This window comes from Lactuca virosa, chromosome 2 (assembly GCF_052849685.1).
Source record: "Lactuca virosa cultivar CGN04683 chromosome 2, Lactuca_virosa_CGN04683_v6, whole genome shotgun sequence".
In the NCBI taxonomy this organism is placed as follows: domain Eukaryota; kingdom Viridiplantae; phylum Streptophyta; class Magnoliopsida; order Asterales; family Asteraceae; genus Lactuca; species Lactuca virosa.
Window position 1 is genome coordinate 304,178,099 of NC_136427.1, and position 25,464 is coordinate 304,203,562.

General features: G+C 30.2%; 2 protein-coding genes and 1 long non-coding RNA gene across 14 annotated transcripts; 2 read left to right on the top strand and 1 right to left on the bottom strand.

Moving 5' to 3' along the window:
- Positions 1-1,928: 1,928 nt before the first annotated feature.
- Positions 1,929-6,474, top strand: LOC145161584 (uncharacterized). 11 transcript variants are annotated; one of them, XR_013738540.1, is made up of 5 exons: positions 1,929-3,134; positions 4,493-4,556; positions 4,628-4,764; positions 4,873-5,936; positions 6,095-6,474. It is a non-coding gene; the product is annotated as an uncharacterized LOC145161584 (long non-coding RNA). The 11 variants fall into 11 exon arrangements; XR_013738542.1 differs by having other exon boundaries at positions 1,930-2,583; positions 2,685-3,134; positions 4,493-4,764; XR_013738537.1 differs by having other exon boundaries at positions 1,933-3,134; positions 4,493-4,764; positions 4,873-5,233; positions 5,844-5,936.
- Positions 6,475-15,633: 9,159 nt separating this feature from the next.
- Positions 15,634-19,251, top strand: LOC145161585 (pentatricopeptide repeat-containing protein At2g22410, mitochondrial-like). 2 transcript variants are annotated; one of them, XM_079081140.1, is made up of 2 exons: positions 15,634-17,589; positions 19,171-19,251. In XM_079081140.1, the coding sequence occupies exons 1-2, from the start codon at positions 15,927-15,929 to the stop codon at positions 19,191-19,193; spliced, it is 1,686 nt and encodes a 561-aa protein (XP_078937266.1). In that variant the 5' UTR covers positions 15,634-15,926; the 3' UTR covers positions 19,194-19,251. The 2 variants fall into 2 exon arrangements, with proteins under 2 accessions (XP_078937266.1, XP_078937265.1); XM_079081139.1 differs by lacking the exon at positions 19,171-19,251 and having other exon boundaries at positions 15,634-17,723.
- Positions 17,646-19,315, bottom strand: LOC145161586 (L-idonate 5-dehydrogenase-like). The gene is made up of 6 exons (XM_079081142.1): positions 19,198-19,315; positions 18,987-19,054; positions 18,660-18,896; positions 18,300-18,590; positions 18,034-18,221; positions 17,646-17,936 (listed from the first exon to the last, which is right to left on the bottom strand). Exons 1-6 carry the CDS (start codon positions 19,313-19,315, stop codon positions 17,744-17,746), a joined length of 1,095 nt encoding a protein of 364 aa, XP_078937268.1. The 3' UTR covers positions 17,646-17,743.
- Between the last annotated feature and the right edge of the window lie 6,149 nt (positions 19,316-25,464).

A 25,464-nucleotide genomic window follows, 5' to 3' on the forward strand; every position in this document is an offset into this window, starting at 1 on the left:
TAGCCGATTTTCGAAGAAACAAAACTTTAACTAAGGAAGAAAGGTTCAATCATGCTCATGCACAACTTAGAAATATCATTGAACGTGCTTATGGTGTATTGAAGGCGATATTTCCAATTTTAAAACGTATGACTCCTTATCCTTTTCCAGTGCAAAGAGACATAGTCATTGCCTGTGTTGCGGTCCATAATTTTATAAAGAAATATGATATTCAAGATGACCTATTTACGTACTTTGAACAAAACACTATGGTTACTCCTAATGTGGGAGGTGGAGGAAGTGAGGGCCAACACATACAAGGCATAGAATGGGGTTCAGAAGCCGTTGAGTATATGACTACTTTGTGTGACCAGATTGCTAATCAGTTACTTTCAAATGGTTCACGTTAAATGATATACTTTTTTATTATGTATGACAATGTGTATTTGGGTTTTGTATTACACTTTGTATTTGGATTTTAAATGATGTATGTTTAATTTGGATTTTATGTGATAATTTTTATTTTTATAATTATTTTATCCAACACAAAAGGAAAACATAAGGATAATATGGTCATTTTTATCATTCAGCACAATCAGTCAGATAAATAATCAAACAGCATAAATTCAGTCAGATGTGGACTCAGTCAGCATTTCTAACCCATTCAGCTTCTAACTCAGTCAGCTCTAACCCAATCAGCAACTATCAAACGACCCCTCAGCCACACATTTATTTTGCCGCAAAACAATTAAGCGTACCAGCGGAAATGGATAACGGATAAACATGTGTTTTCTAACCAAACATGTTTCCTTAAACCATGCTAATCATTACCTTAATATACACAAAAACATATTTTTTTTTTGATTTTTAGAAAGCCATTTTTATCGAAAAATTATTTTAAATATATCGAAATTCATAATTTTTTATTCTCTATAAATAGACATCCATATTGATATAGTTTTAAGATAAAATAAAAAATTAATTTTTTTAGAGTTTCAGCTCTCGTTATTCATAAGTGAATAAAAATCTATCAGATTTTTTATTACAGTACATTCGTTATTCACTTATGAATAAAACGTATGCTTAATTTTTATTTATAGTTTAAGTATCGTTCATATATGAATATGACACGTAATAAAGTTTTCTTTCTTAAAATATATATTTTTACATTATCTTTCGTCATATATTCTATTTATATATGAATAAAACGTATATTAGTTGTCGTCATATTTTATATTCATATATGAGTAAAACATTTATCAGATTTTTGTTACAGTTAACTTGTTATTCATATATGAATAAGTAGTATAAATGATACTTAAACCGTAAAAAAAATAATTATATATTTTTATTCATAAGTGAATAACGAATGTATTGTAGCAAAATTTGATGCATTTTTATTCACTTATAAATAACGATAGCTGAAAATATAAAAAAAATAAATTTTTTATTTTATCTTAAAAGTATATCAATATGGATATCTATTTGTAGAAAATAAAAAATCGTGAATTTTGATATATTTAAAATCATTTTTCGATAAAAATATTTTCTTAAAAATTAAAAAAACGAAAAAAAACTATGTTTTTATATATATTAAGGTAATGATTAAGATAGTTTAAGGAAACATGTTTTGTTGGAAAACACATGTGTATTACTTTCCAATTTATGCTGGTACGACGTAGGTTTTTGAGACAAAAATAAATAAGTGGCTGATAATGATTACTCCATTCTCAATTTTTTTATTTTTCTCAATTGGACTTTTATATATATATATATATATATATAAAAGTACGCTCGTTGCTCTAGATTCTTAGGAAAAGTGGATGAGCTGGAGGCATTAACAAGTATTTTTGTGGGAATTTCTCTGGATTTTTGCTGAATTTTGGTTGTTGGTTCGGGTTTAGAGTGGATGGTCCATGGATTGCGTGAAGGACAATCAGTCAATCACTCACACTACTGTTTCCTTGATGAGTCATCGGGACACCTGCCTCCTTCTCATTCTCTCCTTGTACACGCGTCCAGGTTTGTCTTTCCCAGTACACCAGTAGCTTTCCCAATACATTACTATTTAAAGCTCTCCTTTTCTGTCATCCATACCACACGATATCCTCTTCCTGTTAGTTTGTCTACACATGCAGATGGAGACCATCACACACCTCCTACATCTCTTCTCTACAATGGTAAATTCTATTTTATTTATGACGGCTTTTCCCCTGTATTTCTGTTTCTATGAAAATAAGGGTATTTCCGATTGGCTGTCGATCCCTTGTTTCCCCTCAGTTAATTTCTGTATTTTGGTGTTGAAAAATTTCGAAGTAGTTATCCCTTGCTTTACAAGAATCGATTAGGGCTTCAATTTGGTTTTGAAATTGAAAGGGTTAAACCGTTATCCTGAATTTTGTGTAAAACGGTGTCTTGAGATTGCCTTCTTGCTTTCTGGTTCCACCCGACAAATGAAGAACTTGTGGTACCATACTTTGAGGCGCATCATCCCTGAGGTCGATGCTAATAATTCTGATCCTTGGGAGTTACCAGATTCATGCCGCCTATATTAAATAACCTGTACAAGAACTTTTAATGTCTTTCAATTTCAACTTCTATCAGGTTCTAATCGAATTTTTTTCCTATTTTTTGCTGACAAATATATTCCATAGCTTTGCTGTCCTAGGTATACTATATATTTTAATCCAATGCTCTATATTTAGAGGAAAGTGGAAAGTGGGAGAGCTTGAGAATTAAGCAGAGAATTTTGTATACTTACTGTGGAATTTTATAATGAGATTGGCGCGTGGAGTATAATCTCCAGTAATGGAGAGGCGGGGTGTAAATTCCACTCTCTCTCTCTCTCTCTCTCTCTCTCTCGCTTCGTATTAAAGATATACCAGTAAACTGGAAGTGAATGACGATGATTGTGGTGTTTGGGGTGGGTGACGATGTTGATTAGCTAACGACGCTGAGCAAGGTGACGGGAAAATCGATATTTGGGGATGATGTCTCCAAGCTCTCTATTCCACCGCTTCCCTCTTTTCCCTCTTCACTCTCCACTGCGTCTCTTTTTGTTTCGATGAATAACCATCAGAAAAATCACGACGTCACGACATTTAATTTCCACGGTGACTCAAGTTTCTACAATAAGCTCCATTTTCGGTGTAGAGGTTAGTTGTTCATCTATCCTATTCATCTCATTATATGATTTTTTTTATTCCTATCAAGAAGGTATATTGGATGTAATTTTTTCAGTAAATTACTTGGATGGTTCTCGTGATTGTTGATACTCAACCCCAATAACAAGGCTGCCTTGGTTGGCAAGACTAGGTTAATAGTATTATTTAAACCTAATTGCACTGATACTAAGTACTTTGACTTTAGAATCTACAATTTGTTTTGTTTAAACGGCTTATGATTTGAAATTTGTTTATATTTCTGTTTTTAGTTCATCTTATTTTTGAACCAATTCTTGATGATCTATGGAAGAAGTAGTGAATGTTAGGTTGTTTCAAGAAAGAGAGTGATGGTGTATCTTTTGGGTATAACGACTTTGGATTTGGGATACATGGTGGTGTGATTTTTCTTTCATGTCTGTGTTTTGTTGGCTAGACATCTGGTCTCATTTTAATTTTATTTCACAATTGACATGTCAAAATTACATGAGGAATGTAATAGGAGGTGGGAGGGGTGTTGGTTCTTCTTGGTGTGTTATTGGTATGTTGCCTCATCAGAGGGAATCAACTAAAATTGTACAATCGGTGTTCCTTTTTCCGTCCTCTTTTCTAACATTATCTTTTTTAACACACACATACACACATAATCATGAAAATTTGTGGTTTAGAAAGCAAATCGGAACTTCTTTTGTTACTTTAATTTTCTTTAGTTGATAGTTCACCAATTTTGATTCTGAACTTGATTTGGTGCCTTCAAATTCAAATTCTAGCAAATTGGTTCAATATATGAACTGAATTGTAAACTAGCTATGGATTATAATTTTTTTTAGTCTGTATGTAATTCTGAAGATGGATTGACTTATCCAGTTGTCAACCAACATCTATTCTTCAAAAGTCAGCTATATATTCTACCTTTAATGATTTATAAATTAATATTTTATCATTACTTACCCAATACTCTTCTTTTTCTTTCAGGTTAGGTTAGTTTAGATTTCCCCTACTTATTTTGATCTATTTGTAAGTTAGGATTAACAATTTCTTTGCGTTAAAAATGTTTTTGCCCTATTTGTTTGGTGAAACCATGGTAAATAGACAAATAGTATAATTAAACGCATAAGTGTAGTGACTTTGAATATTATTCCGTGTTTTGATGATTCTCGGTAGCTTTTGCTTGAGTTGTAATATAATTATTGCAAAGAGTTTGTGCTTTCATGTTAAAACCCACTGAATTTGGATTTTTGGCCTCTTTTATATTCATTGAACATGTATTATGTTTGCGATTTCTTCCATAGTCATCAAATTTAGCTGATGAAATATATATATTTAAGATTTACTTCTTTTTTTTCTCGCAGCTGTTGAAGATACCATTTATAAGAACTTAACCAAACAAGTTGCAGAAATAACCCTTCAATTATGGTACATTCTAATATACATACTAACATTTACATATACCTCATATTTGTTTCTTTCTTTTTCAAAACCTCCAGAAGGGAAAAAGATGACTTCTGTGAAAGGGTTAATGGTTTCGATGTATTTTACCTACCATTTGCTGAAAGATTGAGAGACTTGTTTATTCTGAATTTCCCCAAAGTTGTTTGATAAAATTTCATGCATTGCTTAAAGGGTAAACCTGTTAGCATCTTCCCATTTTATTTGTTTTTTTTTTCCATCTATTTTGGTTTTTGATTTCGTAAACGATGACAGATTAAAAATATGAACGTTTTTTTTTCAGGTTCAAATTCTTCATTTTCATCTCTCATGAAGATATTCTGCCTTTGCAGGTTTGAATTGAGGCTTACCCACTTCTATTGTTGCAGATTTGCAGATGTTATATGGCAGAAGCCAAGAACTCGATGACAAAATTTTACCAGTTTGTGTACTAATTTTCTTGTTAGTTTCCTGATTCCTGTTATATATTCTTTATTTCTATTTTCTGTTAATCTGATTACATTTATGTAAAGAATTGCATCATGTCAAGTAGATTCTTTCTACTGAAAATTTAAGATGAAGTAGAATCAACAAATCTTGGAAAAGGGGAATTATAGTCGACAAACTAGAGCATGTTTTTTCTATTTATACTCATGTTGGATCAGGTACAAATATGATTATTTTTCAAATTTTAGTCTTTACCGGAGAGTTTTTTAATATTTAGGTCTATGTCCCATCGAAAATGACTATTTTACCCTTTAATTAGTTTTAACCAATGTTTAACCTACAACACCAACCAACACCTCTTCATCAGAGTAGTTTAGTCAATTTGTAGCAACATACTTGCCATTTAAAGCCACAATAGTTCTCAGATGACATAAATAGAAAGCACGCTGTTATAAATTGATATAATGAACAATATAAGATGGCATAAATGGAAAGTAGGCTGCTATAAAATGATATTAATAGAAAGTATGTTGCTGTAAAATGACATAAGTAGAGTACTTTAGTGAATGTATAGTAACCTGCTATCTATTTAAAGGCACAATAGTTGTAGGATGGCATAAATGGTAAGCAGGTTGCTGTAAAATGACATTAATAGAAAGTAAGATGACATGAATGAAAAGTACACCGCTCATATTAGTAATCATTTAGTTATATGAAATGCATTCTCTCAAAATGACATTAATCCCTTCATTATTCGAAATTAGTAACCATCTATTGTTATTAATTATTGTATACACCTCCAATTACATGTTTATTTGTGTGTTGTAGCAATTCCAACTTCGTCTAACCATTATCTATGTACATAATACATGGCAACACTGGGTCAAGTGACAGGCCCCAAAACTCATTCTTCAAAAAGTTGTAAGTTGTTGCCTTTTACATTTTCATTTTTTAATATTTTACCAATAATGACTATTTTCGCAAGTCAGTCAAGTTACATTAACCTTTTAGAGCTTTAGCAAATCTATTTCCCACTTACCAATAATCTTGGAATAATTTTTTCTTTTTGTAAAATGTAGGAAGGAGTTATGCAAATCCCGAGGAAGAAACTTTCACCATTTACAATAATTCTTGAGTGCAAGTATTACACTGTCCTTGTTCTGTAGAAGAAAATAGTTGGGCTGAGAATATCTTTTATTAAATTTTATTTGTTGAATTTACACTTCAATTGTATTGAAGATATTTTACGGCTAAAGAACTTATATATATATATATATATATATATATATATATATATATATATATATATATATACTATGTAGAGGGTATACTGTTCGAGTTCATCTATGAGCAAGAATATATATATATATATATATATATATATATATATTATGTATATATACTATGTAGAGGGTATACTGTTCGAGTTCATCTATGAGAATCTTGCAATTGAATTAAATATGGAAGATAAATATGGAAGATAGGACATAAAATATATACATTCTTTAATCTACCAACCATGATAACTTCATCTAGACATAGTTTTATATGACAAAAAATTGACGACACTGGGTCGTGTTTAACACGGCTTCGACTTCCCTAGTATATATATATAAATAGTATATATATATATATATATATATATATATATATATATATATATATATATATATATAAATTATATATATATATATATATATATATATATATATATATATATATATATATATATATATATATATAGGACAAAATACTTAACTAGCTAAGGTCTAAAATCCAAAGAACTTATCGAAAAATTACTTTCTATTGAAATCTAATAAAATAAATAACTTGTCAATACTAAAGTAAATTTAGATACAAACATATATATATATATATATATATATATATATATATATATATATATATATATATATATATATATACCATATTTTCTTACATATTTTTATCAAGATGTTTACAAATAATGTTTAATTTTTAATATGTTTACAAATAATGTTTAATGATTATAATGATTATGATTAATGTTTAAAAGACATAAATGATAATTTAAAATACAAATAGTTTTGCTTTTAGATAACGTATTTGCTTGTAACGAATTTTAATACTAACTCTTATGAATTGTCTAACATCATGAATATGATTATTATTTAAAATCGTACCTAGATTATTAGGTTTGTAAGAATCTTTGAGATTTTGCTCAGAATTATTTATAGATTCTTGGATTTGTTGTATTTTTAAAAGAATATCTCTATTAAGAATACAATTCATCAAGATTTTGTTAGACATAATTAAATAATTCAAGCATGAATTTGATTAATTTGATTATTAAAAACGAGTACTATTTTAACAAAAATTTCAAATCTTGTAGAATTAATAGTTAGAACAACTCGAAATGAAACTATCATCGTCAATAAAAGCAATACAACAATTGAATAAATATTTTAGATAATACCTTCTTGAACTAAGCTTTAATTACAATCAGTACATACTTCTAGAGAAAGAATTATCTGAAAATCTAGAGACTTTGAACATCTGCTAGTAGAAAGAGAGACTCTTGGAGATTTTTTAGACATAGGATGAACATATTTTAGAGAATGAATATTTTTGCTTGCTTTGTTCTACTAACACATGATGTCTATTTATATTCCTCTTGAAGTCTTCAAAACCTTGAAATCTTGTAGTGAAATCTTTCCGTATGATTCAATGGCCAATCAATTATTTGTAAGTGGTTGTCACTTTCATCTTTTGAAGAAATTGTCTTTTGTAATCAGTAAATATCACATTTTGATAAAGCATATCATCATAGAACATCTTCTAAAGTTTTTTGTCTTCATATTATCCATTATGGAGCATCTTGTAAAGTTTTTTGTCTTCATATTATTATTGCTGATAAGACTAAATAATTTTGATAATAAATTTGATAATATTTGTTTTATACACTATAAATACATATAGTGTAAAATTACACAGTATATACACACTCGTATTTGAAAATAATGGATTTGATAAATAGAACAAACGAAATACCCTACATTGAAGGTATTACACCAAATTTAAGAATTTCTTATTCTTCATAAGGATCATCAAAAGGGTCTTGAGCGTCTTGAAATAAACCATTCTTTATAGATTTTGGAGAATCGTCAGAAACTGATGGAGTTTGGCGAATTTCTTGAAGTAAGTTTTGAAGTTCTTCAGGAGAAGAGGTAGCAGCATCTTTAATTCTTGAAATTAAATCCACATCACTTTGAATATATATTCCTTGATAATATTTAATTACTGCTTGTTCACTGGCTTGAGAATATATATTTCTTGATAATATTTAATTACTGCTTGTTCACTGGCTTGAGAAATCTTCATTTTATCCCACCATTTTGAGCGAAATTGTCGATTAAGCCAGGGAGGAGAGGTATCATTTGCTTCTTGATAATGAAAAGTCCAAGACATTATCCATGGAACTCTGAATATCATAGTGAATTGTAGCATATATTCAAATTCTGGAATTTGTTGAATAAACAATTCCTTAAATTTGAGATATCCATCGTAAATTTCTTTTGGTAAACAATTTGGAAGAATTCTCATATATTTATACCATTTGATAAACCATCTTGGGTATTCACAATTGAAGTTTAAATCAAAGAAGATAAACCATGAGTGTGAATAATTTCGAATAAAGAACGCCTTAGTCCAGGCATCTTGATAATCATAGTAAGAAAATCTGGGATAAGCAGGATAACTTATAAGAGGTTTTTCAGAATGAAGGTTTGGAACCCAACTTTCTGGAGAAATGATTTTGATGATGTGAGCTTTGCTAAAATCAATGTTTCCTTCTTTTGAATTAGAACGATGAACAAAATTGACCGAACCAGATTCTTGCAAAATAGCTTGATAATATGCTCGAGTTTTATATGAATCAACATAAAGGTTTTCCCTTGACCAAAAAGATGATTTGTGAGAATATGAAAACCTTGATGTAACTTATGGATTTGAAAATCTTCAAGAATTTGAACTCTTAAGAAATTTGGATTAAGAACATAAGGAGTTTTTGTAGGAGGGCTAGGAGTCACAGAATTTTGAGTTTGAGGAGTAAAAGGTCTTACAAAAGGGTTTATCGTGTTTGTTGAAGTAACTTTTGGAGTAACAAGTTTTGATTGAAGGATATTAGAATAAAGTTGTGAATTCTTAGAAGTAGGGGTTAAAGGAGAAAAACGATTTTGATTTTGAAATGGAACAAGCTTTTGATAGACGGGTTTCTTGTCATCATGTTTGGAAGAGGACGATGAACTCATTTTCCCTGCAAAAATTCTCGAGAAAGAAAGTCAGGAAGCGAATTATTTTCGCCTTTTATGAATTCTATTTCGAAATCAAAGTTACCTAAAAGGGCTTGCCATCGAGCAAAAATTTGTTTGGAAATAATATTTTTCACATCCTTTTCTAAAATAGTTTTTGCAGATTGACAATCTATTCTTAATAAAAAAACTTTTCATAAATAAATCATCTTCAAATTTTTTAATACATAAAACAATACTTAAAATTTCTTTTTTGACAGTTGAATAGTTTTTTTGTGTATCATTCCATGCACCAGAGTAATATCGAACCAATTGTTCTTCTTTTGAATTAACAAATTTTTGTTTTAGAATTCCTCCGAATCCAATATCACTAGCATCGGTTTCAACTATGATATTGGCATTGGGATGAGGTAAATTTAAACATGGCAAAGTAGGAACCTTTTGTTTTATATATTTAATTATATCTGTATGTTTTTGAGTCCATGGTTCAGGATTATCTTTTAATCTGTTATAAAGTGGTTTACATATAATCCCTAAATCTTTGAAAAAATCATGGATATAATTTAAGCATCCTAAAAATCTTTAAAGTTGCTTTTTATCCTTAATTTCATCAGGAAATTTAGTAAAAAACTGCAAACTTCTTGTAATATGTCTAATAGTGTTTTTGACAATATCATGCCCTAAAAAACGAATTTCATCTTTAAATAAATGCATTTTTGCTGCAGAGACAGCTAAACCATTTTGATAAATTAAATCATAAAATTGATTTAAATGTTTGAAATGTTGATCAATTGATTTTGAAAAAATTAGGACATCGTCAATATAAGCAATAGCAAAACTACTTATAGGAATTATGATATCATTCATAATATTTTGGAATTCAGAAGGGGCATTTTTTAATCCAAAAGGCATTACATTCCATTCAAAATGCCCGAAGGGAACATTAAAACCAGTTTTGTATTTATCTTCCTCATGAAGTTGTATTTGCCAAAATCTTGATTTCATATCAAACTTTGAAAATATATTTGAATCATAAAGTTTTTTTTAGCAAATCTCGTTTATTAGGAATAGGATAACGAATCCATTCTAAAACTTTGTTTAAAGGTTTATAATTGATAACTAATCTTGGTGATCCTCTTTCTAATTCTGCGGCATTCATAACATAAAATGCTGAACAAGACCATGGTGATTTAGAAGGTCTTATAAGTTTTTTATTTATTAAATCTTGAATTTCATTTTTACAATGACTTTCTAGTTCACTATTCATGTGAATGGCTCTAGATTTTGAAGGAATATCATTTTCATTCAAAAATTTTATATACGGTAATTTTACAATATGTTGTTTTCTATTCCAAAAGGCATTAGGAATATTAGAACAGACATTTTTTTCAAATTTTAATTTTAAAGCTATTATTTTATTTTGAATATTATTGTCATTTAATTGATTAGTTATTCGAACATTATTTATTTCGTTAATAAGATATTTAGCTTGTTGTGTTTTATAATTAAGGACATTAATTGTTGAATATAGAGGAGGTTCACAAAATTTAAATATAATTTCTTTTCCAAAAACATTGGTTCTTATACCATCATCATGAACCATAAAAGGATATAGTTTTGTAATAAAAGGTGTTCCTAGAATTAAAGGAGAAGATAGATCTTTTACTAAAATTAGGTGAGTTTTATAACAGTAATCTTGGTTATTACAAATATGAACATCGAAAACTTTATAATTTACAATTAATTTTGTACCTCCGGCACCAGTAAGTCTAGATGCAGTTTTTTCATAGAATTGTGTAGGAAAAATTCCTTCTTGAATACAATTCATATCAGCGCCACTATCAATTAAAGCAGTTAGGTTGATTTTAAAATTATCCTTGACTAAAGTAATTTGAGTGTTCCATTTTTGAGAAACTTGATTATTTATAATTTTTCCAATAGTTACATTTTTAATTTTATTTTCTTCTTCTTTATTAATTTCTATATTTTTGTTTTTAAAAATAGAAGGTTTTTCCTTTTCTAAAATTAAAATTTTATTTTTTATTTCTTTTATCTCTTGTTTTACTATTTTTAATTCTTCTTGAAGTTCTTGCATAGAGATTGACTTTGCTTCAGTAAATCTTTCATATATATTTTTTAAATTAAAATTTTCATTATTATCAGGAGTTATATTATTAGTTTTATTAAGCATCTGCTTTATTAATAATTCTTGGATATTTTTATCTTTTATAGAATCAAGAGAGTTTAAAAGATCTTTATCATCTTGTGAAAGAACGTTAATAGAACTACTAGTAATTACATTGATTAAATTTTTACAATGACATTTACCAATACATTCGCAAACATCAGAATCTTCTGAACTTGAAGTAGTATTTTCGAGAATATTTAAATCATTTGTTTGAAAATCAGAAATACTTTGATCGGAATCTGAATCAGTATTTAAAATAATTTTTCTTATTTGTTCTTTTAAATCATCAGAAACATTTAACTCATTTATTTTTGTCTTAGCATAACAATTATTAGCTGTATGACCATTACGCCCACATTTATGACAAATAATAATGTCTTTTGATTTTCTCTTAGATTTTTTATAATTTGGTTTATAAGGTTTTTTGGATTTTGACGCATAATCTTGGCCTTTTTTATAATTTTCTGGAAGATTATAATTCTTTTTTCTGAAATATTTTGAAGGTCTTTTCTTATATACTTTAGATTTTGAAGTAGACGGACCATTCAAGGGCTGATAACCATATTGTTGGCAAAAATTTCCCAATTCATTTTTACTGTTAATTCTATCTTTTTTGAGCTTTTCTTTAAACCTAAGATCAGCACAAACTGCTAATCATTCTTTATTAATGTAGTTTATTAGATCTCCATAAGTTAAATTTTGATAAGGGATGGTATTATTAAAACTTTCTCTTAATTTTTGTCTAACTCTTTCAGCAAAGAGTTTTGGAAGGCCAGCAATAAAACGTTCTTTCCAATAAGACTCTTTACAATCAGGTCTTGAAAAAACTTTAACAAGATAATTATCTTTATACCATCTAAAATCAGTATGTTTTCTGCAATGTAAATTCATTAAAATTTCTGAAGTTTTTTCTTGAAAAGTAGTAGGATCTCCTACAAAGTTTTTGATAATAGCAAAAATTAAAGTGTTAACCATATCATCTTCAAACGTTTGTATTTGTTGATTATTTTCTTGTTTTATAATAGTTTTCTTAGCAGATAAAATATAATCTTTTTCTTCTTGTGAAATATAGAAATCCCACCATCCTTTGAGACTACCAGTAATACCGGAAGTAATAATATTAACAATTTGAAGTTGAGTATTATTATGAGCTTTATAAGCATTAGCAGCCATAGTCATTTCTTGTACAATATTCATAATTTGATGTTCAGAATGGCCATCAACATTCCATTCATAAACAGAATTACCATCATATTGAGAACGATCAAATTGAAAAGTTCGTTCTTCTAGTTGCACATCTGGAAGAGAGGGCCTATTCCAATAATTTCTTATGGTTGGCTTTGGATTCTTTCCGAAAGAGCTTCGCTTTGATTGATGAATTTTATTAAGATTTGAAAAATCATTAGTGAGTTGACTAATATCATCATTTGAATTATCAAATTGTCGAGCAAGGGTTTCAAAATTTGTTTCACTATTAATATCACTATTTTCAGCTTCATCATTTGTAAGGGTATTAATACTGTTAGTGTTTGAGATATGGAGTTTTGAAAGTCTTTTTTCTAATTCGTTAATTAAATCCGTATTTCCTAGATTAAAATTACCATCGATTTGACAAGGAACAAAACTTATATTGCTAGTGCTTGCCATATCTTGCTTATTATCATTCTTGTAAATGATTTTTAAAGGAGTCGCAATAAACTTATATTGCTAGTGCTTGCCATATCTTGCTTATTCAATTTTAACTAAATGCTCGGTAATACTAGATAATGTTTCATTTGCATAATTATTTTGGTAAATGATTTTTTGAAGACCCTTTTCTGTAGTTAATTGATTTGGGGCTTGAACTAAAGGAGTCGCAATAAACATATCGTTAATAATAATTTCTCCTTTTGGTGGAAAATTAGCAATAATTTCTTTATTAGAAATAATATCTTTATATTGTTTCTCTAAAATGGGAGTGATAGAATTATTTTTAAATGAGTAATTTATTTTATGTTTAGGGGCATAAATTAACTCAAACCATTGAAAAAAAAGGAGAATGAATTTTATTTGATAAAACATAATCTTCCCAAAGGCCTAAATGGAGAAATCTTAAGTAGTATGAAAACTTTTCTTCGTGCCAAGCTCTTTTTTTATTATTGTAATCTTTGAAATACTCAATATTTTTTAAGTAATCAAAGTCAACTTGATATTCTAAATTTGAGAAATTCATTTTAACAGGTTGTTTTTGTTAGGATTGAAGAAATATGTTTTATTGATTCTAAATCATGACTTCGTGATTTTTCGTATTTTTTTATTCCTATAGTTAGCCTAGAAATTTTTTCTATTTGTTTATTATATTCATTAGTATATGGAAGTATTTTGTATAAATTATAATCTTCATGAATTCTAGTTTCTTCTAAATGTTGAATGGTTTTGCATATATTAGAATTTATCTTCCAATGTCTTTTTAACATATTAGCCCAAAGCTTATTATTTTTTGAACAATTAATTTGTACTTTAGAACTCATATTTGTTGTTTAAAATTTTGGAGTTCATCAATAAAATTTGATTTAGTAGGACTAGAAAAACTATTTTCACTATTTTGGTCATCTTAATATAATGGTTTGGGAATAGAATTAGTATAGTCAACAGTTTTTAGTTTTAAAGATCTTGACTTTGATAACGGAGATTTTGAAGAACTTGTTTCTGGGATAAAAGAAGTCGATAATCTGGATGATGAAATTTTTAAGGAAGAAAAATTTATATCTACTGAACCATCATTATATTCTATAATATTTGAGATTTGTTTTGAAGAGTCTAGTGGTTTTGGATCGATAACATTTTGTAAATTCCAGTTACATGATTGAGTTATATCAGACCATTTTAACCTTTTCGGTGTGTGAACTTTGGTATGGTTAGTATTTGCTTCAAAAATAATTGTTTCATTTTTAGGACTCGATAAACGTGTTTTCGGTTCAAGTGTAGTTGTCATGGTTTTGTAACAAACACGATAAATTATTGCTAAAGGCTTTGTATCATCTTTAAATTCTAAATTTTTTGTTTCTACAGTTAATACTAAAGTATCTAAAATATTTTTATCAAATAACCCTACAGAAAAATTTGGATAACAATTGAAATAAATAGGTCCGTTAGCAATATTTGTTTCAGCCATAGCTAAAATAGAATTTTGAAAATCTTTATGTCTCTTGTCTCTTAAAATAAGGAGAACAGGGGCATCTATTCCAAGTCTGAATAAAGGCTTGATAGCAATTTGGACTAAACCAACATGTAAAAATTTATATTTTATTTTATGTTCTAGAATAGATCGTGATGATAATAAATGTAAATTTTGTTGGTTTTGACCAATAGACAAAGTTTGTTCTGTCATTTTAATAGAATAACCTTGAAAATAGTCAAAAGTTCATATTCTATATATTGTATTAACATTAGTTTTAGGTATTGTCCAATCATTCAAACTTTATTCTATGCCATTAACGGTTTCTTCAATAGAATTTATTTGAGTATCATAATCGTGTTCGTTACCGACATTTTTACCAGGAATATATTTTTTAGATAGTATGCGTGAAAATTTACTCATATTTAAATAATTTTGCTTTAAATTTCTTTAAGAAAACTTACTTGTTTTAATAACGATGAACAGAGGCAAATTGTCCCGACGATGATTGTGGTCCGGCACCGTGACTTATGTCCTTATCTGCGCGTTTTACGCTAATCCAACCAATCACTGGTCTTGTCTCTGAGTCATACTTATTAAAACTTGTAAATTTGTTAGAGAATATTAAACCCAAATTAAATAAATATGAAATAAATATATCATACATAACCACCCCAAAATATATATATATATATATATATATATATATATATATATATATATATATATATATATATATATATATATATAAAAGTGTGTTGAAAATTGTTAATTCCAAAAAAAAAAAAAAAAATTAAAGTCAAACAAAGATTTTTTGAAATTATTCGGCTGAAATGAAGACAAATTCTAAATTATATATTTTTAAAATCCAAAATACTCATTTTTTATGATTATTTTAATAAATATAATAAAAGTTAAATCATTCACTCTAATTCTAAAAATTGATGTGGTTATTTTATGATTATCCTTTGAATAGTAACCTGAAAATGGCAGGCACCGTCCATGTCTTCTCCTCAACCTAAATAAGATGTGATTCGTCCAAATCTCCTCTTTCTTCTTTCATCTTCCGAGAGAAACAAACAGAACCTTCACCACAAGTGGCATGTTTATCTCATATCTTCGAGCACGACACCAAGTCTCTTCCACTCAAGTGACCATTATAAACCCTAAATCAAGATGTCGCTATTCAACTGCCAACAGTGATTCTATTTTAACTTAATGAAGACGTAAATTGCAAGTTCCCCTGTTTCAGCGATCCCTGATTAAATCGTGGGTTGATGGAGAAATTGGTATTCGTTAAAGAGCTTCACGCTCGGTTGATTAAAACCCATCTCCACACTGACCCATCATCAATATTTCCCGTAATCCAATCCTATTCTCTTCAGCCAAGTAATCTGCAGAGGACCCTTTTCGTATTTGACCAAATTGAAAGACCCACTTTGTCTATCTGGAACATTGTGATCCGATGCTTTGCGCAGAGCGATCGTCCTGTTTTTGCACTCCATTTGTTTGATGAAATGCGCGACCGAGGATTGATAGGAAATAACCTGACCTCTATATATGTTTTAAAAGCTTGTGGTCGTGCTCAAGATGCTAGCTATGGAGAAAAAATTCACGCACATTCGTTTAAGATGGGGTTCAGATCGTATCTTTATGTTTGCAACTCACTAATTCATATGTATGCTTCATGTAAGCAGTTGGAATGTGCGAAGAGAGTGTTCGATGAAATGCCTGAGAGAGACTTGGTTTCTTGGAACTCCATGATTTGTGGGTATAGTCAATCTAACAGATATAAAGAGGTTTTACGTCTTTTTGATCTTCTCCAAGAAGCTGATCTGATCGCTGATTCAGTAACAATGGTGAAGGTTATATTAGCATGCATCAACATTGGTGACAAGAGCATCGGATTGTCCATGGCTAAGTACATTAAAGATAATATCATAAAAATGGATGTTTACCTTGGAAACACTTTAATCGATATGCATGGAAGACATGGTTCAATGGATTTGGCTCGTGAAGTATTTGATGAAATGGAGGAACAGAATGTGGTTTCCTGGAATGCCATGATCTCAGGTTATGCAAAAGCAGGCGACTTAACAGATGCACGGAAGCTATTTGATAAAATGCCAAAAAGAGATGTCATTTCATGGACTACGATGATCACTGGTTACTCTCAAAGTTCTCAATTCTCTGATGCATTAACTCTCTTTATCGACATGATGAACACAAACATTAAACCTGATGAAATCACAGTTGCTAGCGTGCTCTCTGCATGTGCTCATCTAGGCTCAATCGATATGGGCAAATCCGTCCATGACTACATTTGTAAAAACAACATAAAACAGGATTTATACGTTGGGAACTCTTTGATCGATATGTACTGTAAATGTGGCTCAACAGAGAAGGCATTAGAAGTGTTTCAAAAACTGGAACACAAAGATTCAGTTTCCTGGACCTCAGTCATTTCAGGACTTGCTGTGAATGGAAATGCCAATTACGCCCTTGACCTCTTCTCCAATATGTTAATGGAGAACACTAAGCCAAGTCATGGAACATATGTAGGGGTGTTGCTTGCTTGTGCTCATGCTGGCATGGTGGATAAAGGTTTGGAGTATTTTGAGAGCATGAAAAGAGACTATGGATTGCATCCAGAAATGAAACATTATGGATGTGTAGTTGATATGTTGAGTAGATCAGGTGATGTTGAAAGAGCATATGAGTTTATGAAAGAAATGCCAATGGATCCGGATGTGATAATATGGAGGATGTTACTAGGTGCTTGTAAGCTTCAAGGAAACATAGTCATAGGAGAGATTGCCACTAACAGACTCCTTGAATTGGATCCTGATAACAGTGGGAATTATGTTCTTTCATCAAACATTTATGCAAGTGCTGAGAGATGGGATGATGCTATGAAAATGAGAAAGTTGTTAAAAAAAGGTGATGTGTTTAAACCATTAGGCTGGAGTTGTTTGCAAGTTTGAGAGAATTTCGGATACAAAACATACATTACAAAAGTATACATATAAGAAAACTTAGTGTACAATAATATTTATTGTCTAGTCCCTATACAACATACTTTAACAAATCAACCTCAAAGATTAAACATAACCTTAATTGCATTACCACCCTGAGCACTTGTTTCAAATGCTTTCTCGACATCTTGTTGTGTAAACTTGTATCTGTGAGTTATAAGTGGCATCACATCAATCTTTTTGGTTCTCAGAAGCTCAATACATAGTGGCCATGTGTTTCTGTATCTAAATATCCCAATAACATCAATTTCCCTGTCATCAAACATTCATGTTAACAATATAGGCTAATACCAATCTACTATGTCTATGTGTGTGTGTGTGTGTGAAGTAAAATGTAAATGAAAGAAACCTTGAAGCTGCAGCAACCAAAGGGATGGTCATCTGAGTCTGTCCCAATCCCACAAGGCAGACTTTACCACCAGCCCGGGTGGCATTCAGAGCCGTTGACATTGTTTTATCAAACCCAACACAGTCAAAGCTTATGTCCACACTCTCACCCATGGCTTCCAAAATCTTTCTTGTTTCCTTTTCTATATCCTGTCCAATAAAATAAAAACGTACATTAATTAAGACTTGATAATTTATTTATATAATATCATGATTTTTTTTTAAAACCTGGATGTTTTTCGAGACTTGAATGGTGGCATCTGCACCAAGGTCCTTTGCGAATGATAATCGAAGATCATCGACATCAGCAACGATGATTTTGGGTGCTCCAAATGCACGGGCTGCCAGCATGGTTACAAGCCCAATAGGCCCAGCTCCGAAGATCAAGACTTTAGTATCTGGGCTCACATTGGCCCGTCTACAAGCATGTACACCAACGCTAAGTGGCTCACACATGGCACCTTCTTCCAGGCTCACATTATCAGGTAGCTTAAACACCAGATTTTCAGGATGAATCACCTGTGAATGATTCGAAAGAAAATCGAGTTGTTATTCTGCATTTAGTAACAGGAGATTAACTAGGTTTACCTGATTTGCAAGAGCGCCGTTGGTTGGGGGAGAACCGAAGAACTTCATCTTTTTGCATAAATTGTACCTTCCATTTTTGCAAAGATTACAGATTTGGCAACTGATACCAGGCTCCAGGGCTACTCGATCACCCACTGCTACACTTTTCACGTTGTGCCCGATTTCTTTGATGATTCCAGCACATTCATGTCCGATTACCATTGGTTTTTTCACTATGAAATTGGCAACTCGCATGTTCTAAATAATCAAAACGGTAAATCAATGAACTGAATTAATTACGCTATCTGTCTGGGATATGAATTAGAAGGGAGGTTTACGTTTACGTACCTTGAAGTGATGAACATCACTCCCACAAATTCCGAGAGCCTTGATCTCGACTTTTACATCGTTAGGGCCTAAATCGTTGAACAAAAATCAAGTGTAAAAAGATTATATAGAATATTTTACACTGTTTGCATCTTGAATTTTGGTATTGAAGTGTAGAGTATTTTTTATTCAATTTTTGTTGCAGGTGAAATGATTGGGAAAGAATAAGAACCTAGAGGAGGAAGATGGTAAGGTTGAATTTGCAGGTTCTTGATTCCAAGAAGCCAAGCTGCCATGTTCGTCTCTTCACCACCTTCATTCTCATTCTCTTGTGTGTGACTGTGCATCATCTTTCAGAAAGCAGCAGTACAACTGTCGAAGTCGATTATTGGTTGGTTTGATTTGAAGGTGAAAATCAAGATGGATATACAAATTATTAGGCATGATGTACCTTTTTCTCACGACTACTAATTATTGAGACGAAAAATCAAAGAATGCACGAGGATAATGTGTATCTCATCTCCAACAACACCGTAATACCAGAGAGTAAGCTCTATTTCTAGAGTTTAAGATAGATATTTTATTTTGTTCATAAATAAAATTATGAATAATGTTACTATAAATATAAAATAAAATTATTTATTATTTTATAAAAAAGTGTTAAGTTTCGGTTGTTATAATTGACCACTTAAATTTGATTTTATACATATATTTAACTTATTTAATTGGTTTTAGTTTAATTTTATAATTTTGAATTTGTTTAATTATACTATAATATAATATATTAAATATGATATTTGTTTTAAGTGTATTTAAAGTTTTAATATTGTTTAATAACTATAACACCATAACGTATTTAAATGTATGCGTAATATTTTTCAAATATATGTATAATGTTTCTATAAACGAATGCGTATGTTTATTTTAATATGTTATAAAAGATATATTTTATTTAATAATTTTTTTGTTTTACTAAAATCAAAGCTAATTTGATTTATTTTTATATGAATGCTCCTGTACTAACGCATACTTGTGAACTCGAAATACCTTACCGGAAAACATCTAATAATATTGATTACTGAAATACCTTACAGGAAAAGTAATCTGACTTTTGTTTAACTGTTATATTGTGCTTTATTATTCTGATGAACAATATTTTGTTAGAACACTTTCCTTTTCCCTTTTATGTTAAATAGGAGTCCCTAGTGGTGGTGGGTTGGTGGTGGTGATGCACGGTTGGAGATCTTGGGGGAGGAGATGAGACGAGTGGATGGAGGGGGATGTGTTTACACATTTTATATAAAACTAGGCGAATACCTTGCTCATAATACAATTATAAATTTAAACATAGTTAACTTTGATATAATAATTCTTATACTAATTTAGTATAAAATATTAATTATTTTGAATTATATTATCATATTAAATCTATTAAAACTATATAGGCTTAATCGTCATTTTAAAAACTACATTTGATTAACTTTTTAATTTCTATTACTGTAGTTATTTAAAACATCAAACATTATTTTTGTTTTTAAAGGTAACAATATTATTTTAACTATTATCGTTATAAGTTATTTGTAAGATACTTATTTAGAAATTATTAATGTTTATAAAAATAGTTTTAGGAAATATTCTAATTGATTTGGGATTACAATTTAGTTTTTACATTTAACACTATAATTTATAACTTATAACTATTTATAAAATAGTCATTGGATTTTCTATAAGTTTAATTGAAAATTTCATTTAAGTTAGTACTTTAACACTGTATTTAAATTAACAATTTATGTATTTTATACAAATTATTCAAAAGTTATGACTTTAAACTGACAATTTAAGAAATAACATATCAAAACTAAATATAAGTAAAATATGTTAATTTAATATTCAAATTTAATTAATTTTAGGATTACAATTAGCGTTTTACACCAATTTAAGATTATTAACCAATATATAATGATTATTATAAAGAAATTGCAAAGTAATGAGAATTTCAAATACATACGGTAAAAAGAAAAAAAATATATCTTTCAGATTTACATGGAAAATTTAAAATATTCACAACTTTTACTTAGTTACTTTTTTGAAGCGGTACAAAACAAACGATAATATTTAACATATCTAATTAAATATTATCTACATCACAATATATAACATATGATCGATAACATCTATCTGATCTAATATACATTAACGATTAAAGCACAACATACAACAATTGTAATAAAAGAATCCAAAACCAAGAAAAATTTATAAATAATTAGTATATAACAAACTTACAAATTAAAAGCTATAACATAATAATATATATCGAAAAGTGGTCATAAGACCTTAAACCAATAAAAAAACATTTAAGCTTGTTTCTTTATGAAGTTTGTATGTGATTTGTATGCATGTCTACCCAAAAGATTGATCCTTTTATAGTAAACGTTTCATTAAGTGCTTATTAATCATAATATAGGTTATAAAACCTTTGAGTGGTAAATCATTATTAAGAAGACTTTTGAGTTGTATTAGTTAAAAGATGGAGGTTTCAAATGAATGTGGTGTGAGCAAAAATGATTTTATATAGTCTTGGTAGTTTCAAATGCATGAGGTTCAAGGAAAAATGCTAGCTTTATAAGATATATAGATAGATTAATACCAAAAATAGTAATAAACATAAAAATAAGGGTCAAATTTTCTTTTTACCACGAGTTAATGGAAAAACTAAACATAGTTTTTACAAGAAGGATAAAATACATAATAAATGTTACTTTTAGTGGTCATCCAAAGAAAATAAAATAGAAACTAAACGTATAAAATTGTCTAAATTTTACTTGAGATATTATTAAATTTTTTTGTTGATTTAATAGGCTTTAAAAGAATGGTCCTTGTTTCTGTTATTTTAGACCAAATGCAAAATTATCATATTTAAAAAGACTCAGGGGCTGTTTGGTAGGGTCTGAATTTTTAAGATCTGAATTTTTAAGAGGTCTAAATTTCTAAGAGGGTCTGAATTTTTAAGATTTGAATTTATAACATACTGTTTGGTTGGAACATCTGAATTGCTATGCTGAATGATAAAAATGACCATTTTACCCTTCTGTATAACTTTTGTTTATTTCAATGTTTTTGTTTTAAAAAATAACTGAACAAACTCTTTGAATAATTATAAAAAATATATATAAACACAATAAATAATCCAAATCAAACAAAAATATTTTCAAATCCACCAAATAGTACTAAAATTCAAATAAAATCCAAACATAAATATTTCCAAACACGACACAAAAACTATTCCAATTTGTTCTTTCTAAAATTAACTGAACCATATCCTTCCGTTTTGATGTCTTTCCTATCTTGGATTTCTTCATGTGTGACATTCGTTGCATATGATCAACATCGATCTTTGAAGTAATCCTATAGCCTTCTGCAACACGAATTGGATGAATGTCAGGTTCCAATCATACTGAACAACTATAACTGATATAAGCCATATCCATGTTACGTCATGTAGAACAAAAGACCAATCAATCAAACCCTAATAAACAATTACAAGTAAAAGAAATCATGAAAAAATAAAGAAATCACTCCATCTTCTTCTCCCCTGCAACTCTAACCTATGTAAATGTTACATCTCAATTTCATGATTTTAGCATATAAACAAACAATTTCATCAGATGTAAAGGAGATAAACAAACAATTTCAGCAAACATACAATTTTAGCAGCTAAACAACCAATTTTATCAAAAAAATGAAGAACATATCACATACCTGAAGAGACGCATGGACTTTGATTTGTGAGGATGCAACATGACTTTTCACAAACAGTTGGCGGGTATAAGAGCTGTAATGAGTGAACTCCTAGGAAATTGACCGCGTAATTACAAAATTGATTGAATGGAACTTTGGATTATATAGTCTAGAATAAGAAATGCAAATAAAAACGAGGGGGAATGAAAAATCACACAGAGGTGGTGGAGGGGTTCATTGCCACAGTCGACGATTTTGAAATTTGAATCACATGACTTTCGGGATAAAAAAAAACTTACCACAGTCGGCGAATTTGAGGAAGATGGAGGGGTTCATTACCGGTGGAAATGGCGGCGCAGGTAGAGGCGATGGTCGGCTGATGGAGTCGATTTCAGGGAGGTCGACGACGAGAGGAGGTCAGAGGAGGTGATCGACGCTCTACAGGGTCGGAGGTCGGAGGAGACGGAAGAGAAGATATGAACGTGGGTGTTTTGTTTTGGAGGCAGACATATCAGCAGCGCATGAGGGTAAAAGAGGGAAGGACGCGTGATTTTTTTTTCAGATACGAGCCAAAGTCTGAAACTTTAAGAGGTTTTTAGAAAATTAAGAGACTTTTATTCCTATGCTACCAAACACTCTTAATCTGAAAAATTAAGAGGCTACCAAACAGCCCCTAACACTTATTCCTTTAAGATTTAAGGCGCGAAGAACCAATTTGTGTAGGATTTGGAAAACTCAGAGACTTTTAGTATTAGTTTTTCTAAATATTAGATTAAAACTGTTAATTTGATCAAATCATAGGGACCAATTATGTAACTTACTCTTTGTATAGGGTTTATTCTTTTGTATAGGGTGTTACTAAATACTAATAATGATGGTGATAGTGAGATAAAAGAAAATCTCCAATAAAATTTTAATATTTTGGACCGGTTTACGATTTAGTCCCAAATTAAATTTTGTTTACAAAAAAAGACAGATTATTGGCTAAAACTTCGGAATAACCCTTCGTGGAAGGTTTCACAGATTTAGCCGGTATCTTGTATTTTTTCGTTAATTGATCCAAATTTTGGGGCTTTTTCATTAATTGATCAAAATTTTGAGGCATTTTCATTATTTTTTACCAATAACCAAAATATTTGGATTTTTCTGAAGATTACCTTTAAACTAATGTATATTATATGTTCTAAGTTAAAATGTATCATTCTGCGTCTTCTTTCATGCGCTCTTTCTAGGCTTACCGTGTGTTTTCGTCGTCGTCGTCGAACCCAACAACAAAAAGCTCACTTACAAGCATCGTTAACTCCATCGATTTTCCAAAATCATCCATTCACAACTCTGTGATCATCTTTCAATCTCCAAACTTAGATTCCTTGTCATGAAAAATGTTTTTTCATCGATTTTTTCTTGCCAAAAACTAAAGCATTCCAGAAGCTCCAAATAGACTAGAATGTAATAATGACAACCGCCTGCAAGTATTTCCTTGGCGCATTATAAATATTCAAATGATATACACAAGAAAGTCATTCACGCACTATAGCATACGATGGGATATCAACCCCCGCCAATGACCAACCTAATGCTAAATGGAAGAAATCAAGTCACACTCATAATCAATGAACATGTTCAATAGACTCTGCCTGGATATTATAAATCGGACACAAAAATGTGTTGACATCAATTGTAATTTTGCCACAACTGCTAGGGAACGGATTTTGAGGTGGTGTGGTATCCCAACTGGGCAGTTTTATGGACTTGTAGATTTCATTGACTATGCTGCAAATAGACCTAGCAAACGTGTCGTGTCGTGTCGGGTTCGTGTCATGTCAAAACAGTAAACGGGTTGAGAGAGATTGACCCTAACACGACCCGTTTAATTTTTTTTAGAACCGACAAATATAAATATATATAGTTTACTCTTAAAATAACACCTAATTTCACCTATGTCCACGACGAGACTTGAACCCTCGACCTTAAAGAGGGAGGGCACCACCTAATACCGTTGAGCTAGAAGCCCTTTGGTAACCCGTTTATTTTTGTGTTGAGTTCGTTTTGTGTTTCGAGTTAAGGGTATAGCTCAAAATGTGTCGTGTCATGTGAGGTCGAAACAGTAAACATGTTAAAAGAGTATGATTTGGATAGGTGGAAAGGAAATGTAATAGTTGGGAGACGAAATGACCAAATGTATATTAAGTTTAGAGAGCAAAATGGAATGAATATGAGTTGGAAGGAAAAGGGAGTGATCATGAGGAGGGGGGAATGATTGAGGGGACTGTGTAATTTGGGCGATAACAAAAATATTAAAAATGAAAGTCTTGACTAAGACAACTAAGTGTATTCCACGTTACAAAACGAGTCAACCCAAAGATTTTCTTTTACGTATTGTTTTGGTTTTTAGTCTTTCTAGTTTATTTAAAATATTCAGAAAACTTACATATAAACGGGTCATTTTCAAGTTGAAATTTTCAACCCTAACCTTACCCGTTTACTTTTCGTGTCGTATCGTGTCAACCCGTTTAATTAAACGGGTTGAAATATTTTACCCAACCCCGTTTATTTTGTGTCGGGTTTTGTGTCGAGTCAGTTTTTGCCACCTCTAGCTACAAAGTGGGGCAATTGCTTGAGAAAACGCAAAATCATTACTTCCATCTTATATTGTTTACTTTGGTGTGTATGGATGACGAGAAATAACAGAGTGTCCAACCAGAGTTTCTCATCCCCTACGAAGATTGTTGATAATATCATGTCTTTATAATTTTTATGG